This window comes from Pezoporus flaviventris, unplaced genomic scaffold, assembly GCF_033815535.1.
Source record: "Pezoporus flaviventris isolate CSIRO_AGI_PZ_B2104156 unplaced genomic scaffold, CSIRO_AGI_Pfla_v1 ptg000143l, whole genome shotgun sequence".
Classification (NCBI taxonomy): Eukaryota; Metazoa; Chordata; class Aves; order Psittaciformes; family Psittacidae; genus Pezoporus; species Pezoporus flaviventris.
The window spans coordinates 360,555-379,446 of record NW_026892691.1 but is presented as its reverse complement, the minus strand read 5'-3'; the positions used below and the strand labels follow the sequence as shown (position 1 = coordinate 379,446).

Genomic DNA, 18,892 nt, shown 5'->3' with positions numbered 1-18,892 from the left:
CAGTGACATGGGTTTGTGGAGAAGGCTTCACACCTCGAGCACCAACACCACTAACGTTCACACCTCTTACAGAGTGAGCCAAGCGTTGCTGCATGGTGTCATTTGGGTTGAGCTCAGGCTAAGAAATCACGTAGCCGTGCTGTTGAATTTTCAGTCAGAGGTATCCCTGAACATCCATTTCATGTTGTGCACACTCCAAACCCCATAAAACAGAATCATAGATTAGTTTGGGTTGGAAGGGACCTTCAAAGGTCATCTAGTCCACCCCCCAACTTTTTAACATGTTTGAATGCTGCAACACAAATAAAGAGCCTTAGCAGATTGCAGGTAAACTGGGAAAACAGCAACATGCCACAGTGACAGGGCAGGGCAGGCCAATGATACAGCCACCATTCTTGGCCCTGGCACTGAAATGCCCTGACATACCTCCACCAGCCCTAGACTTGGGGGAAAATCCCTTTTTGACTCAAAATCAGAAACTGTATACATATCTGCATATACACACGGTTGGGTTTTTTGTTATATATATATTTATATACATATATATACACACACATATATATACAGAAGAAGACGAATAAATACAATACTAGTATGTCTAGGAGAGACAAAAAAGATAAATCCTGGTCCTCATAAGTGACCAGAAGCAGCCCTGAAACAAAGAATTATGCTTTGCTTATCTATTCCTATTTCTATTTCTAGACTCAGTAGACTTGGACCTGAAAGACAGAATCCAACACTGATCCTCAGTGTTTTACTGACATTGGCATTATACGAAGGTCATAAGCTGTGACTTAGTCCTCCTGTAATACAAGCAGTAATAATAGCAAAATCATATTTGACTAAGAGATGTTTGGGATGGGAGCAGAAGAAGGAAATGACTCTGGCAGCTCAGGAAAAATGCTTAGAATGGAATGAAGTTGCAGGAGGAATTAATCTTTTTGGATTTCAAGCCAGCTGGCTCATTTTTCTCTTTGGGGACAAACTAAAGAGAAAAAAAATACGTATTTATTTTCATCACTGGATTTCTAATCTGCATCTGTGCAGTCCCACTGTTCTCATCTACCTTTTCCAGGGAATTCATACTGCATGAGTATTCTGCATACAAGTACTTTACAGATACTGTCACTCAGCTGGAAGAAGTGGCAGCTCAAAAAGTGAGCTGAGACCAGTGGGAGCACAGAGGCACACCACACGCTAAATGCCATATGGGTGACGTATTGGCTTACACATATGAGATCTAAATGTAAGGGGTCCTGCTTGGAAGCATCCTCTCACCCCAGTGACTGGGAGTGAAAATCCCTCTCTTGTATATGGGAAGGAGTCAGTTCCTTAGCTGTCTGAATCACATGTATTTCTGTTTATGTAATTTTTAATATAATTGGCAAATTCCACAATTACCTATATCTCTGTTCTTTAAATAATTGGTCCAACTTTGTAAGAATGAAACTACTATGGAAACCAAATGCTATGTCTGCTCCAAAGCATATGAAGTGCCTTAACTTATTGAATGTATCTAAAAAAATAACTGCATCTTGACTATCCTTTGATATTTGTTCTTGAGCAATGCTTATTTGGTGAGTCCCAGGGCAGGAGCAGCAGCTCACTGCTGAGCACAGATCACACAAAATGACTTTTTAGACTATTCTGTCAGCTCAAGATTTCTAAAATTTATTCCTTTTAACTCTCGCTACTATCACTCATCTTTGACGCACCTCTTCCTGTAAAAGACCAATACCACGAAATAGAACTCATGTTAATTTTCATACAACACGTAGAATTTCTTGTCTGAGAGGAGCTGCAAGGCTGAATTCTGGATTAAATGCTTCATTTTTTGAGTAAAACATAATGTCTAGGGAGAAACAGGGCAGGAGCAAGCTGGAATGCCTGTAGACATGCAGCAGTGTTTCAGAATCCTTCCTTCTGCAAATGTTGCTAGCAATAACAATTTGTGATCATGCTTTATAACTTATTTTTCCTTTGAATTGTGTAGTGACTTAATATATAGAAATATCAGGGGTTGAGGAGCCCTACAACCCTTCCCTTCTTACAGTGTTTCTCTAACAGTATCAGGTGGGATGAGGCCTTCTAAGATTTTGATATAGAAAATGAACATTTTGATGACCTGAATTTGCTGTGGTTTGATCTGCCAGCTTTGATGATAAAGAAATCCTAAAATATTCACAAGTCTTTTAGCAAAATGGACCATATAAGGGCTTGATCTAACACCAGAGTGAAATGCCATGCAGTGGCGAAGTCAATGTGTATCAGCAACACCAAGTCCCTTTAGCCTTCTTCCTTCTCCAAGTCCCATTGATGCCACTGACTCATGGTATTACATGGAAGCTTGGGACCTGGGAGAGTACTGGAAACAAAGTTATTTGACAGTATTGACATATCATGGATAATATAATCTCAAGAAATTACAAGTTTCTTTATCAGCTTGGTCCGAAAGCATCTGGTGTAATTTTATGTAAACTGCATAGCAAATTTTCTACAGATACTCATTTCAAAGAATTTGGATCAGTGGAGGATGGAATGCAAAAATAAATCCAAATTTCAGACAAAATCCTACTCTAGTTAGTTATATCTGAACAAACAGACACAAGTTCTAAAATTTTTGTATTTAGTCCTTGAGCAAGACCAGAGGAGGCCACGGAGATGCTGCGAGGGCTGGAGCAGCTCTGCTCTGGAGACAGGCTGAGAGAGCTGGGCTTGTTCAGCCTGGAGAAGAGAAGGCTCCAGGGAGACCTTAGAGGAGCTCCCAGTGCCTAAAGGGGCTACAAGAAACCTGTAGAGGGGCTTTTCATGAGGGCCTGTAGGGACAGGACAAGAGGGAATGGCTTTAACCTGATAGAGGGGAGAGTGAGATGAGCTCTTAGGCAGAAATTCTTCCCTGTGAGGGTGGTGAGGCGCTGGCACAGGTTGCCCAGAGAAGCTGTGGCTGCCCCATCCCTGGCAGTGTTCAAGGCCAGGTTGGACGTGGCTTGGAGCAACCTGGTCTAGTGGAAGGTGTCACTACCCATGGCAGGGGGTTGGAACTGGATGAGCTTTAACCTTCAACCCAAACCAGTCTGAGATTCTATGAAATAGCTCACTGAGAGTAAATGCAGTTGTCTGCATTTAGTATCATCTTGAAGATGCCACCATCCTATACCCAAATAATTCCAAGCATCCACATTTGTCAACTGGGAGTTGTACAGACGCTTCACAGTAACAGAGAAAAGAGTATTTTAGCCTATAATGTTCTTGTTTGAGCTAAGATCACCATTAAAGATGACTTACTTGCTTTCAATGTCTGTAAGTGTAAGCAGTGTTCTTCCTGACTTGTGAAAAGATTCGTTTTCCTCAGCAATATAATATGACAGTATTTTGGACTTTTTCAGCTATTCCCCCATGCACCAATGCTTACATCCCTGACAGCAAACTGTGAGTAGCCCCTCATGTGGGATATTTACATTACCTATGATGTTTGCTAAGCATGTACCTATGTGTCACTTGTTCATCTCCTCTGTGACTCCTGATAATGCTGCTCTTACTGTAGTTCTATTCTGCAATCATACTGATTACAACTGATTATTTATGTTTATGATTATTTATGTTTACTGCTGACTATTTATGCTTAAGTATTTGATATGGACTAAGTAAAAATAAACCCAGTGTGAGGAGACACTCTTCAGCTATTCTGTGACATTTATCATCAGTCAGACTTGTCTCTAGTATAGGCTAATTTCCTGATGACTTTGATGACCCTTCTACTGTAGACATATTCCTGTGGAATGCTCATCCTGACAGTTTATGGCTTCAGAAATGATAGACAGAATGTAGTGGGTTTTTCTGAATCAAGCCTTTATTTGCATAAAATGACATAGGGCTAACAAAGCTGGGATTATGCCATAAATATTAGAGTGGTTGATGAACTCAGCTGCCCAGCAAAGCAGATAGAATAAGCTACCTTTGACATTAGAGAGGAGCCCTTATTCCCAAGTGCCAGTCTTAGCTTGAATGTGCTTCATGAGAGATCCTTTTTAATAAGTCTGTGGCCAGAAGCTGTAATATAGCAGCTTTGTTTTTTTTTTAAATGTGATAAAACAGGTCATTTTCATTCATATGTGTACAAGGGAGGAGGGGGATGTGTGTCTGTGTGCCCTTCATACAAAATCCTATTATAAGGCCTTCATGAAGCATTAATATGTAAAAGCCGACCTCCCGCCATCTAATCCAGTATAATAACGGCTAGGATACATTATTAATTTTTGTCACACATCTGAGGCCCCCTTTTATCAACCAAAACCCTTATTCAAATCCCTTGTTGGATCATTAAATTGCAAAAACAGCTTCATCATTCATGACAGAAAAATGGAAGGACCCTGAGCCATATGGCAGAGAGAGCAGCGGTACCAGCCACACTGGACCCTTCCCCAGTACCCTTCTTGCAGTGACTGGTGCTTATGAGGCCCTGCAATGCAGTAGGGTGACAGAATCATCTGTGGGAGAGGAGTATGCAATATTGATTTCTTTGCCTGGAAACAGAGGAACCCCACAGCAGCACCCAGTTTCATCTGCAGGATTTTGAGCTGTGAAAAGCAGGCTCAGCAAGTATAGCTTCAGGTGTTCTGTCTTACAGTGCAAGGTCAGTTTATGTCTTCAGGAGTTCATAAGTTGGTTCTTGTCTGAACCCAGGACACTACCCATCCCCAAATTCCTTGGTTCTGCTGAGAATTATACATTGTTTGCAAATCAGAAAACTACATGATGGGGGGGGGGGGGGGGGGGGAGGGAATTATTTCTCTTTTTCAAGCAGAACAATGTGAAGATATTAGGTTCTAGGAAATCTTTGTCCTTGTTTTTCTAAACAAGTACTTCACCTTGCATGTTTTTATGCTTGTTGTCATTAAGACTGGCTTTGGGATTAAAACTGATTTCACTGCCACACTAATGACACAGTTTCAGTGAAAATCTTTGGGGCTCTGAGATGAGATGCACTGGCACACAATTGTCCAAAATATCATCCATCTTACTCATGCAAATAATCCTATTGGATTACTTGCTGGAAAGAAGGATTTAGTCCTCAATAACAAGATGAATGGCACTTTAAAAACAAAGATGAATTTGAAGTGAAAGGTTGATTTATATATTTTCATTCAGGTGAGAATGTGACAATGATGAAGAGTTCAACATAGATGAAAGATAATTGCATTGTAGAGACATTTAGGGTAGCTGTGTAGTAATGATTTTAATGGAATAGTGCCACTGCAGTTTAACAGATAATTAGAAATATGTGTCATTCTCATAGAATTACAGGGAGACTTTAATTACTTAAACACTATCATTCTATTCTGCCTTTTGTATTTCTTTGTGTAAGAAAGTTCTGTTTGCATATACACAAATGAGCTAAAGTGGTCACTTAGTTTTGTTTTACAAAAAAAAAACCCAGTTTGTGATTAGTACAGATCTATTTGTGAAACATTATTTGGCACGTGCAGTCCAAACCTGCATTTCTATTTTAAATATATAACTGAAAACTTGGGAATTAATTCCCTATCCTGTGTAATCTAGTGACGTCCCATTCATTTCAGAGAATCTTTCCTGATTTACAGTAAATGTTTAAACTGTTCACTTAGAAAATCAGTGAGGAAACACTGCCACAGCATTTTGGGAATGCTTTTGATAGAACAAGGGGTTTATTACAGATTTCCAGTGTGGTTTTAAAAGATTTTTTAAAGAGGGTACTAGCAGTTAAAATATAACAATATTTAAATTCTCCTGAGATGAGGGGCTAAAAACCAGTCCAGTTTCACACCTTCCCATATATGGGTGACAGCACAGCAGGGACTTCATTCACAGGCAGATGCAGCTTTGCAGTCACATGAATGTGAAATAGAAAATACTAATTTAATAAAGTTATTCTGTTTCTAGATTAAAGCAGAACAAGTGCTTGGCTTTAAGGCCATGTAGCCTGAGATTCACTATGGCATTAACCATTATGTTTCACTTGATTATCCTTTATATTTTGCTTAATTATCCTTGTACTGAAAACATTTTATAATAGCTAAAATAGAAATCCCAATATAGGAATTTAACACCCAAAGAAGAAAAATCTAACATTTAATTTCTCTGGTTGGACCAGCAGTGCCTAGTCATTATTGTTCATATTTATGCTTTTTTTTATTTATACAGCTATAATTTACTGGTTCTTGTTATTATCTTCCCATGGGACTAAAGCACACATTATTCTCAGTGATTTTTTCAGTAGCATACGTTGTAATCAGATTACCTCCTAATGTTCTTCTTTATATACTGATATCCTAAATATATGCTATTTCTTTCACTATGTGCCATTATATATTATCATCATTTAAGTAATTGAAGATCTCTAAATAAATCTCTAATTTTTCAACACCGATATTAATATGTGTGTAACCAAAATACCCACCACAATCCAACGTCAGTGTCCTTGACCTAAATACGCTCACTGCACTAAATACAGAAAAATAAAAAAGGATTGTAGCGACTTCCTTAGTACAGCATTATGTTGGAAGCTCATGATGGGTCTCTTGCCTAGCACTTAAGATCCCACTCAGCTTTCTCGGGGTGGTTGCCCCTCTTTGGTGTTACTTTGCACTTAAGAGTCATATTTATCAAACAATTCAGTTTAGTGAATGGTATTTCGTATATCACCTGATTATCTCATCCTCTTTCTACCCACAAGTTTATCAGCATTTATACATACTCCAGAAATGCCCGATAAAATGTGAAACTCACAGTATGGTTTGTTTAAGGGCTACTCAGCAGTATCATAATAGTATCAAAAATTGGGTTTCATCACACCATGGGATGACCTGACCAATACCACAAGTAACTTGGGGTCCTCATACAGTACATAGGCAGAGGTATGCATATTCTGGTGGTGACAAAATATACCTGAGATTTGAAGTGCTTTTTAACTTAGATAAGCACGATAAATCTCCCTAGAGGAGCTCAAGGTCAAGAAAAACTGCATCAGTTTCCAGTTTGCTATTTTCAAAGCATCAGAACAGCAAAATCCATTTATAATATAGTTGTTAAATACTACAAAAGAATGTAATCATTAGATGGCATTTCTGAATTTATAAGAATACTGCCTTCATAGCATTGTTGCAGAATATTTCAACATCTTGGCCACTGATGTTTAAATGCATTCCATTTAAATCAAAATTTGAATTATAGAGGTGAAGAACCACCAAACCCCAAATTTCTTCATTATTAAGATTTCAGTCACTAAGAATGATGATTGTTTTAAAAAACTTGTAAAGATTGTATGAATTCTGATTATCAAAATTTCTTTTCATTGGCTAAGTGGAAATTCAGATGAGGTGGGGTTGAAGGACTGTTAGCACTTCATACCCTTTCTCTTCACAGTGGATTGTAATTGTATGATGACAACCCCTCTGGTGGGAGCCTCTGTAATGCTGATATAGAAACCTGTCATTAAAAAGGATTCAAATGAGATCTATGTGCTTTTAATGGTATTAACTGCCATTATGAGTAATAGCCTTGCTGAATGAATAATGTGGATACATGGTGTAGGGCATCACACTTGAATGTTCATGTTTTCTGTATTCTTCAAGGAAAAATGTTTTTAAATAATGCAAAAGCAGCTCAGTTCCTTCCTCCTGAAAACCCTGCTGACAATAGTCAAAAGCCGTTGTGATTTAGTGAAAAACATGGCACCAAATCCCAAATAATCGCAAAAAAAAAAAAAATCTCATTCACTTTTTGGAAAGAAAGTTTTGCTATTGCTAATCAGAAAGGATTGTGACCAATCGACCTTTATATTATTTTGGATTTGTCTCTGGAATCTGCTTGTCTATCCTTGCCCCTGCAGTCTCCAAACCTCTGAATCGTGGGAGATTTTCTCGCAGTAAAAAGTTACGTAAAGATCTTTGCAGGGACCATGAATTCTACTCCCAGTGTCCAGTAGCTTTGTTTAGTGTAAGGCTGTATGTATGTTCAGATAGGAGAAGTAACCTAGATGAGTTGCCAGCCTGGATGTCCGTGTGACAAGATGCCTCCTCCCTAAGCTACTAGTGCCTGCTCAATACTCTCTGCTATCATCATGTCATGATGAATCTGTGACATGGTTAATTGTTCATTGTTCTTTGAGAACTTAACCCCAAGTAAAGGGATAGCTGTAGCAAACTACCCATGGGACTCCACATCATGCTTCCTTCATTCCCCCAGCCTGCTGTGGTTGGTTGCATAGAGTGTCTTCCAGAGGCAGATCCTCCTCTGGGAGGTCTGCAGCCTCTTGTGGCAAAAGGGAATCCTCTTCTATTTTCACTCACTACTCAAAGGATGCAAGTTTAAAGCTTCACTAATTGTAAATGAGGGGGCACCTGGGGCCCAATCCATGTCTTTTGGAAGATGATGTTGCCTTGCAATGTGCTGAAGTTTCTCTGTTCCTACAGAAGTCAATAAAGGTCGAAAGTGTTCAGGAGCACTGACCTTTGTAATGTATTAACCCGACTTCTATTGACCACCTGAGAGGTAAGTGCTCAGGAGAAGTGCTGTTTCTGACTGTTCTGTGAAATTTTTGAACAGTTTTGTTTGACCCTTCTTGGTGCTACAGCTGTGTAAACATGTCTTCTATATAAAGCATTTAATTTTGTGTTGGGCTGAAAATACTGTATAACAGAAAATTCTCAGTGTTGCAGCATGAGATAAATTGATATCAAAGCTATCAAGTGCAAAGTCCTGAGAAACCTCATTTACTACTTGTAGATCTGTAAGTCACTGAATCTGATCTGTCAGAAGTGGAGCTATGCATGATAAGAGCAGTGGGTCAAGGCTGAGCAGAATAATCATGCAGCAGCAGCCTTGAGCTCCACAATTAGCAAAGGATCTCAGTAAAATGCTTCCCACTGACAGACTCACTTGAAGAAAAATACAATAGAGAGTTCAGAGCTCAGGGTTCCTAATTCTTGATTGGCACTAAGCATTTTAAAACAGGGGAAGAATCAAAATAAAGGACTTCAGCCCAGCTTGAAATTAATGCCTTGTGTGTAGAAAGGCTTACTTGATACCACAGGAGAGTCATTTCTTCTGTATTTACTATTGATAGTAAAACTATCAAATTATGTCAACCCAATCTCTATAATTGGTTGCTAGACTGACTCTTAATGTCAAGCAAACTTGGTGCCATACACTCAGCAATTCCCTGTCACTAACAAATTAAGCTCACAAAGTGCACTCTGATCCTTCCTTTAAGCAGTTTCTCATTCCAGCTATGTTTTCCATGTACACCATTATCTCCTTCCCTTCCTGGAATGAAAATCTTAAAAATCTCCCTTTTTCTTGAGCTCAAGGCTGAGTTTCCCACAGGTCATCTTGAGGCTGGTGATGCTATTCTAGGTTCTATTCTTTTTTTTTATGTAAAGCACATCTGAAATTTGTTATTTTTCTGTATAAATTCAGACTTGCTCTGAATGCAAAACCACTGACATCACCAAGATATTAAATGAGGTTTTTATAAAAATATGAAGAAGTCCTTGGCTGCCATCCATCACCATGTGAAGGGACCTGTTGTGGCTGGAGCACTAAACATGTCTCAGTAGAGACTTTTAGAGTAGGTCATGTTCCTTTGGTGCTGTCAGCCTTGAGGCCTGTGTATGCACTTGTCTGACTTTCTCGTGCAGTTTCTTGGAAAGGGTATGGACCTGATGACTTGCACCGTATTTTGGGTGCTGCTTTACCCTACAGTCATTCTGTTCAAGTTGAACATATAGATATCAAAATCTATTTTTAGCATTCAGGAACTAACTGGAGGTTTGGCCTCCTCAGTGCGATGTTATTTCAAACACTACTTCTGACTACCCAGAACCCTCTTCTCTGGCATTTTTATCTGCAAACTAAATATAAATTACAGTGACTATCCATATTTTACTATTTGCAACCTCTAGTATGTATTCCATAGCTCATTCCTTTAATTAAATCTGTGATTTACAAAGTCATTTGCCTCGTGTTGGAGTTGTCTCAGAGGCTTCTACCATAATAATAACTAACCACTAATCTGTGAAAATTTCTGAGTTAAAACACACCAGTTTAATAACTGGGACTAGTACTCATTTGTTGTGAGTGTAAATGTTTGTGAAGAGGAAAATCTGTCTCATTTGTATACCAGGCTATGTTTCTGTTACTGAATTTTCCTGGGAACTGTCCTGCAAATCCTTGAGGTTACACCACATTACACTTGGGTTGACTCAAATGACCTCAATGAAGTTGCTGGGGTGACTGAGGGCAGATTTGGGATTCTCTGAGTCTAATTCTGCACTCTTTATGGGAGTAAAGCACTAATTAATCCTGAGGAATTACAGACTCCTTTACTCTTTTACTGTGTAAAGATGCAAAAATGCTCAAAAGGAAGAAAAGGGAAAGAACCCTTTAGGTGGCTAATAACTGTCATTTGAGATAAGCTTTTGCATTTCTGAGCCAGGGTCAGAAAGGTGGCACTTGTAAACAGGTAAGCAATGGGTACCCCAGATTAATCAGTGTTGCATTTGAGTTTATTTGCCATAAAAGGGGGGATGTTAGGGTTATCTCAGTTACAAAGCATCTCTCCATTAGTAAACAGTCATCATTTTTAATGAGCCTTTCTGTCTAAAGGGTATTTACCTTGGGGAAAGCATTTTTTTTTGCTGTAGCTCCCCTCTCCCCACACCCCTTTCTCAAACACAAGTGAGCCTAGACAACACAAGACCTACTCCTGATTTTACACACTCCTAAGCAGAGTTAAAGGTGTATAGTGCTGATTTTAGTATCCATTTGCACTCAGTAACTGCTTTGAAGGGTAGCATTAGGACCTTGGCTACTTCTGCAAACGATGAGCCCGTGGCATTAGCATGGATGTGAAAGCCTCATGTGTCTTGAATACTCAGAGGATCTAATTAACAGGTAGAATCGCACCCTGGGTGCTTGAGAAATTGCCAGACACCATAGAAACGAGTCCTTAAGTCCCCGCACCATCTGCACTTCCTTTTCATTGTGGAAGCCTCATTGAAACATGCTTTTTTTGACCATTCTAAATTCATTTGTGCGTGAGTGGAAAATTTGCCGCTGATGGTTTTCTTTTTCATTAAAATAAAATAAAAATCTGAAAATTCTGTCCTTCAATCGTGAGAAAAAAAAAATATCAAAAACTCAAGCTTTGACGAAATAATGAATCATTGAATTTGCCACTGAATATTTGACTATCATTGCCACAACCTCTTTAAACGACTGCTTAAAAGAAAAAGAAACCAACAGGAGGGTCTGAAGATCGGTCATCAAGGCACCGGCACATCCTTAAATCCAGGATTCACGCGTGTTCCTGCCTTGGGGGACCGGTCCCTGCCCCGCTCTGACCTCCCTCCCCGTGCCCGGGAGATCCTAAACCGCTGTTACCTGTTAGCTGCCAACCGGGATGAGATATACCCGCCGGGGATTTGGGTGATGATGTATCCCCAGAAAAAAGAGCCGTGGATCATGCCAACTGTTTCCGGATCCCAATTAAACTTTGCTTTCTTCCAACGCAACGGACCAGCAGAGAAGGAGAGAAAGAAAAAAGGAAGGCTGTAATCTTGCCGAATTAAAGCATCCACCCGTAGTACCTTTATACCGGGCAGTCGTGGGGGGTCTGTCTAACCTCGGCGGTGGCACACCGCGCTGCTGGCTCTGCTTTAGCCCAGCAAATACACCACCTACATCAGCTACAAACCTAATTAACAATAGGAACAACAAGAGCACCGGGCCTCCTGCGACGCATGGCTCAGGAGTGACCAGATTCCCATGTGCTCAGAGCCGAGGAGCCCCGGGGAAACACAGGACCGGCGGGACCCTCGGCTACTGCTTCAAGCACCCACCCCTTGCCCCAGGGCTAGGCTCCGGACTTGTGTATTGAACCCTCTCACCTGTGCTTAGCAACTCTACTTTCTCCCTAAGCTGTAACTCGCTTTAGAACGGGAGAACGGGTCTTTATTAAAGCAAACGCTCCCACTCCGGTGTTTTCAGACATTCCTACACAACATTCCCCTTCCCGTCGCTGCTACAGCGCATCCCCTGGTACCAGATCACCCGGCGCCCTGCTCTCTCCCGGCCCCTCCGCTTGTTGTACGAAGTGTCTGTGGGTTGAGGGCAAAAGAAAAATAAATGTGTCCTCAAATTACTACCGCAAAACGGGGCTGGAAAGCGGAAAGGCAAACTAGGAATAACGGGAAGAAATAGCTTCTCCTTTACGAATTCCGCCCTGGAAGGGGCCGGGCAGTGCGCGCGGGGCCGCCCTTGGGGAGCGGGGGGCACCTCAGGGCCCCCGACCGAGACTGTGCTGCGAGAAAGTGGGATCTGCGAGGGAAGGGTTCCCACCTCTTTGATAATTTTTCCTCCTCGGTGTATGGTGCTGTTATTGACCATATCCACGATGGCCACTCCCAAGTTACATCGGATCCCGAAGGAAATGCAGAATCCCAGTCCACTCATGATGGCAATGATGTACCTCCGGGGCAACCCGAAACAGGTACAGTCGCACAATGGGGCTTTCTTCTCGGGCATTTCCACGGGCTTCCCATCTTCCGTCAGCTCGATGGTGTCCCCTGGCTTCTGCCTCTTCTCTAGGACCCTGCCCGACACCAGGAGAAAGTCAAGCCCCAGCAGCCCGACCACCTGGGGCTTAACCCTCTGCTCCCCGCCCCTCGGATCCCTTGGGGTTGAGTTGGGGATTTATTCCTCGTTTTCCGTTCACCTTCAACTGTTCTTTAGACCTGTGCGAGTCAGGATTAGTCATGGTCAGCTCCCCCCGCCACCCCACCGCAGGAGCCCGGGGAGGAGCCCTGGCTGAGGACCGCTCATCTATCATTAAAGACTTCTCCTTAAAGATGTAGGAGGCGTTAAGAAGACATCATCTGTAACCACTGCGGAGGCGCCATGTTGGGTAGCCCAAAAGCCACAGCATGGAAAGCGAGACAGTCCTTTGGAGGAGGTTTTATTCCCTCCGTGCTGTATTAGGAGCACCAAAGGGGAATGATCTTGGTGTGCATCTCGCTTCAGGTCTGGGAGCAAAAGAGATGTTAACAGAAAAAGGACGGGGGGAGGGATTGCTACTTATTTTAGATTTGCAAAATGGCTGTCACATGTAGGGGAAGAAAACATGAGCGGCCTCAGAGAAGGCTTTCCACAAGATCGCAATAGCTCATAGCTTCACGTTGTGAGCAGGAATCCCTCAGCAGGTTTAACCTCCCCAGATCAACTTTAAGCCAGATCTCATTGTGTCGTCGTGTCGTCCCCCGTCCGTGTCCCCCCACCCCGTCCCGTCCCCCCGCTCCCCCGCCCACCCCGTCTCCCTCCCCCGCCTCGTTTTTACATGAGAATCCTATCTTCTAATTTTCTCCTGGAGAACAATGTGCAGGAATCTGAAGTGGAAGGGTTATTTGCAGCAATCTCCAATCATCAGAAAAACACCTAAAAAGAACCCCTAAACTGCACCCCTGGCACTCACGAAAGGGGATTTAGAACTTTTCAATTTATTTCTTCCTTGGTGGAAAAGCTTTTCAAATGCCGTGTCAACAAGATCGGGTCCATCTAGCAAGTGTCCTACGCTGAACCTCTTCATCTTCTTTTGCAGTCACCGAGATATTTAAAAGACAGGAAAACGGTCCGCTTGCACTCAAGCCCCATCGCCCTGATGTGAGCATTCCCAAGCCTCTGGGCTGTCCTATCCCTGCCCTCAGGAGTCTTTCCTCACGTCGGAAATACTCCTCCAAGGAGCATCCCTTTGAGGTTAACTCATCCGGCTAATGGGCACTAACAATTAGCAGAATGAGGCTCAAAAACTCTGTTTTGGAGAAAATCCCCGTATTTTTTCCAAGTTACTCGGTTGAAATTATCCTGATTTTTCTTTGCTGGGAGATTTCTTCCCATGTTTAAAGACAGCAGCATGAAGAAGCGTCTTGAAGGTGTAGACAAAATAAACCACCTTGGATTTATGTTCAGAATTCGTTTGTGCAAATTAAGGACGATGTAGAAGCGTTTTCCTCCTGAAACGGCTTCTTGTCTTAGGGCAGATACCAGAAATCAGTGTATAAGGGACAGGAAAACTACTGTAATTCTAAGATTCTGAAGAAAAGTAATTCAGTCCCGCGAGATGAAAAAGATTTATAAATCGTGCATTTGTTCATCAAGGGGGGAGTTCAAACGGAGTTCTGCTGGAAAATACAAACACCGTTTCTCCATTATTTGCTCTGTTCTTAAAAAGCACTAGATATGATAGTTTTATATGTTTTTGAGTCTTTTCGGGAGATAGGAGGTTTATTTCCTTCGTTATATTTATATTGTATATGTATATGTTTATATTATTATGGATTTTCTTTTTTTTTTTCTTTATTTTCATTTTCTGACCATTGAAAATGACTCAAATATGACCAAACCCTGCAGAATATTCACTGCGGTGTTGATGGCTTGCTTTTGCCTTTGGCTTTTCAAAATCGCCCCCTTCCTACTAAGACGACAATCTTCATTTTGCCTTTATCACCTCACTGATGTGTCCCCCATGCCTGCAAATGGCAGCAGCAGTTGTGACTCATGCTGTGGCACAGCCCTGTGCTTGTGCCCGGCACTGCCGCATAGGTAGGGAGAAAAGACTTTTACGTGACCTGCACTAGGCAGATAAATCCGCAGTTCCCTCTCTGTAATTCGGGGAGAAAAATATCCTCAAATTTCGGCGTACTTTGTAGCAGAGGCAACAATCGAAAATACGCTGGAATTTCACAGAGTACTCTCAAACGTCCTGGAGGTCGCTCAGGTGGCCAGATTGGACCGAGCACGATGTGTCAGCTTCATGCACTTCATACACAGGTGTGCGAGAATTTGGGGTCGGTCTGTGTACAGGGCTCGGAGGCGGCAGAAATGTTCAGTACACACACAAACGTACTGTTGAGGGATACTTTTGGGTTTAGCAATTGCAGTTGTGTATTACCTATAATAGAAGTGGAAGCTTCTCAAGGCAGATGGATAAATAATTAAACACATCCCTCTATATGTTTCAGCTTCAGGAGAAAAAAAAAATCGTTCGGATATTAATTATTTATACATCTCCATGTTTATCTTCCTCTGGCGACGAATTACACAAGGGAGAAGACTAATCGAAAACAGGAAAGATTATTATTATTATTATTAGTAGTAGTAGTAGTTAATGATTGGTAAGGGCAGCAGGAAAGACCCTGTGACTGCATTGCAAAATTAACACAGAGCCAGAATACCGGGAGCTGCTCTCCCTTGCTTACGATTTCAAGATGGGATCCTGCTTTTGTGGGAGAGAGATGGGGTAATCTTTCCCTTCGTATTTACTGACACTATCTACGAATCAGATAGAGAAGTTACGAGGGTGCCATATTGAGAAGATTCAGCAGTAGTTTGCAGGATACAGATTAGATCAGCAGTCTCTCAACGGCTCCCAGCCCTGCCACTACGAACCTCCCCAAAGCATCCGACCTCCTTCATCAGCTGCCGGTGAGGAAAAGCTTCCCATTATTTCTAGGAGTTAGAGCCCTATAAGAGATCGCAGTCTTACCTGTAGAGTTGACCAAGCGATTTCCCAGCAAAATTCTTCAATCCCTCCTTGCCAGGGGTCAAAATCCTTTGTTTTACCGACTCCATTCCTGCGGGGGTGCTCGCTGGATTCTGCTCTGCTCTGGATAGGGCACTGCTACGAGCAACGGTGGTTCATATTGGTTTAATCTCTTAACTTTTTCCCCTCATTAAACGGCTCTCAGTGTACCTCCGGGGAAAGGGAGAGTGAGAGGAAGCGTGCGCGCCCGTGTGTGTGTGAGAGGGAGCGGAGAGGCGGCGTGCAGAGCCGAGGGGCGGGGGGGCGAGGGCGAGGGAGCGCGCCTGTGTGCGGCGGCGAGCGGCAGCCCGAGCACGCAGCAGGCAGTCCCCGGCTTTCCTGGCAGCGCGGAGTTGCCACGCACGGTCAGAAAGTCTTCTTGGCCTCGCAGGGTTCGCTGCTGGCAGGTGGAGGCAGTGGAGGGAGTCCGGCTGGGAGGGGACGGAGATCCCTTTGCGGGAGCGCTTCAATGCGATCTCGGGCTGGCGCTGGCGGCTGGAGGGGGATGGGTGAGCTTCTCCGCCGTAGGCAGAGCGGCCGCTGGCTAAACCCTAGACGGCGAGGAGCCCCGGCTTGTCCGCACTGCCGCCCGCCCTCCGCGCAGGGCTGCTCCCACCGCGGCCGCGCAGGTCGCGCCCTGAGGCGGCGGCGGCGAGAGGCACCCTCAGGGCACCTCGGCCCGTTCAGCACCGTGGACAGCACCGCAGTCCGCAGGGTCCTCTTGGACTCTCCTCGTCGTCGCCCCGCTCCTCGGGGCTGATTTGCCGTACGTCGGGGCAAGCGTGGAGAGAGAAAGGGGCCTTCGTGCCGTCAGTCAGGGCGCTAACTGCACATGGCACCGCTCTTGCTATAAATAGATAACATCTATTCTGAAGGTATATTTATCTCTATAGTCATCTTTACTTGCACTGCTTACTTTATATCATATTAGGCATCCATTAGTGACTGCATTCTCTTAAACATTTAATATTTCCCATCTCTTCTGTCTCCTCTGCTTTCATGCCTCTGTGTAGGCCAGCATAACGTTTAGACTTGTGTCAGTGTTCCAGAACTGGAATGAGCTGGGTGTATTCTGAACTGAATTATTTTTTCTTTGCAGGTCTAGTAATTATTTTCCCACTTTAATCACTCTGAAGTAGATTGAAGATGCAAAATGTACTATTTCTTTCTAAGTCATAACCATTACATTTCTACATTTCTCTTAGGCTTCATGTGAATCCTAACGTTTCTATGTATTTTTAATTAAAAAAAAAACAAAACAACAAACCTGTGTTCTGATCAAATCCTCCTAAAATTATTAAACTCTTTCACTTGCTTCGTTGATGACAAAAGGTAAACAGAGTATTTAAAAGTAAGATTCCCTGATGGAAACGGGTGTTGTAGCTGCAGTGCCCTAAATGCAGCTGCTCTCTGGATTTATGTAACTATTTTTTCCGATGTTGCCCTCTCGTGGAGGGTTAATGAAGTTTTACAGCAGCAAAGCACATTTATACAAGGATTTTTATGTTTTTTTTTAAATATTGAAATTCCCATAATGTATAATCAGCGTAGAATTTTGATATTTCCTTTCAAAATCGTAAAAGAGCCACAAAGTACTAAAAGAGAAAATAAATGATGTGTAAATGATAGGTAATTGCAATGTTGCTAATTAACATCATAACACAGAGCTGATTTCTGAATAGTGATAGGTACTGAGGGAGGGGGGTTTCAGCACAGGTTTCAGTGCAGCATCTTGCCTACTATTGTGCTGCCGACAGGATTTTTCCCAATGGAAGCAAAGCTGCACAGTTACATAAGCAAGTCTTCCCAGGGTTTCACAGCTTCAGTGTGCCATTGCAGAAGCTCAAAGGAAACCTGTATTAATAGCTTCTTCTGACAGGCAGCAGGAACAGGAAATCATTTAGCAGGGATGCAAAGGGATAGGATTCCATAACGCCAGCCTTCCAGAAAAGTACTGAGCCCTTTTCTGAGCTGGAATTTGAGACTGGAAATCTGCAGAGCAAGGGTGCTTTGTTCATTTGTGCACTACCTAGGAGGAGCTCTGTCCCTTTTCTTTAGCAAACTCAGCACTGGCGTGGTTTTGATGCTATGGCTACTAAATAGCAGCAATAATTATTAGAAAAATCATAGCATTTTCTAAGTAAATGACTGATTTGGGAAAGATAATTTATTATATCACACAAAAATGGATTTACAGGAAGGATGAGACATTCCTGGGTGTAGAATCATACTTGAGGAGAATTAATTAGTCCTTAATTGGGTAAAATATGCAAAACAGCAATAGTACAGTGAAATGCTACAGTGTCTGGGCTGCTGCTGTAGCCATCTGAAGCAGAAATTCTGTGTCTATCACATGTTATATCCAGCTATTACTGACTCACATCCTGATCAAGCTCATCTGCTTTGGGTTTACATGAGGCACTAATAAAGAAAGCTAATGTCATCAGTGTTACAAAATATGTACAGACCTGTCAGCTTTTTAAACTTTTTATATTTTATTATTTATTGCATGTTACTGACACAAGTTATTTAGCCCTAGTAGATTACAGCACTTCTGAATGAAAAAACACATTAATATATGCTTTCAGAATTGTTATCAATATTTATTTCTATAACAAATACCTGTCACAGACAGACCTCTTTCACAAAAGACCTAATTCACACTCCAGTGAAATTCCTGTGAGGTCTTTCCACTGGTGTCAGTGGAAAGTGAAATAGGATGTGATGCAGCAAATTCCCATCCAGATGTCACAGCTAAATGTTCACGTATTGACCAGAAGAATAGAGATTTGGTCAAAAATCACCCAGTAAAAAATGCAGTTCTGAAAAACTCTTAACAATTCCTGTGGGTCTGGGATGACAGTGTAGGATGCAGGATGCTGCAGGTGCCTGCAGTTTTTCACATAGAGAGGAAAGCTTATTGTTTAATCCCCAGATCTTGTATTTAAACACAACTCTCTTTGCCTGAGAAGAGTTTCCTTTTGTTTTGTTTTTTTTCTTGCATGGAGACCAAAGGACTGAGTCCTTACCTGCGCTTTTGTTTCTGTAAATAGTCAATTCTTACAAGTTCCTCATTGAGCTATTTCAACAAGTTAATTGAAAAGAGATGAAGAATTACAGGCATGGTTCTTAGCTTAGTTTTTCTTATTGCTATATAGATAATCTCAAAAATTTCCTCATTAACCCTTAGTGTAGTGTCTAATTAGAGTATAATCCTTTTAGAGGACTACAAAGGCAACACAGTGATATATATTTCCCTAAGTTTTAGTCTGTCCAAAC

General features: G+C 42.1%; 1 protein-coding gene across 1 annotated transcript in view; it reads right to left on the bottom strand.

Annotated features, from left to right (window-relative positions):
* SLC17A6 (solute carrier family 17 member 6) overlaps nucleotides 1–16,230 on the bottom strand; it is a 30,406-nt gene extending 14,176 nt beyond the window's left edge. The window contains exons 1-3 of the mRNA XM_061479170.1: nucleotides 15,578–16,230; nucleotides 12,379–12,631; nucleotides 11,422–11,540 (exon numbers count right to left, since the gene is read on the bottom strand). Coding sequence (XP_061335154.1) covers nucleotides 11,422–11,540; nucleotides 12,379–12,631; nucleotides 15,578–15,663 — 458 coding nt within the window. The 5' untranslated portion in view covers nucleotides 15,664–16,230. The remainder of the gene's footprint in view (nucleotides 1–11,421; nucleotides 11,541–12,378; nucleotides 12,632–15,577) is intronic.
* Nucleotides 16,231–18,892: the final 2,662 nt, after the last annotated feature.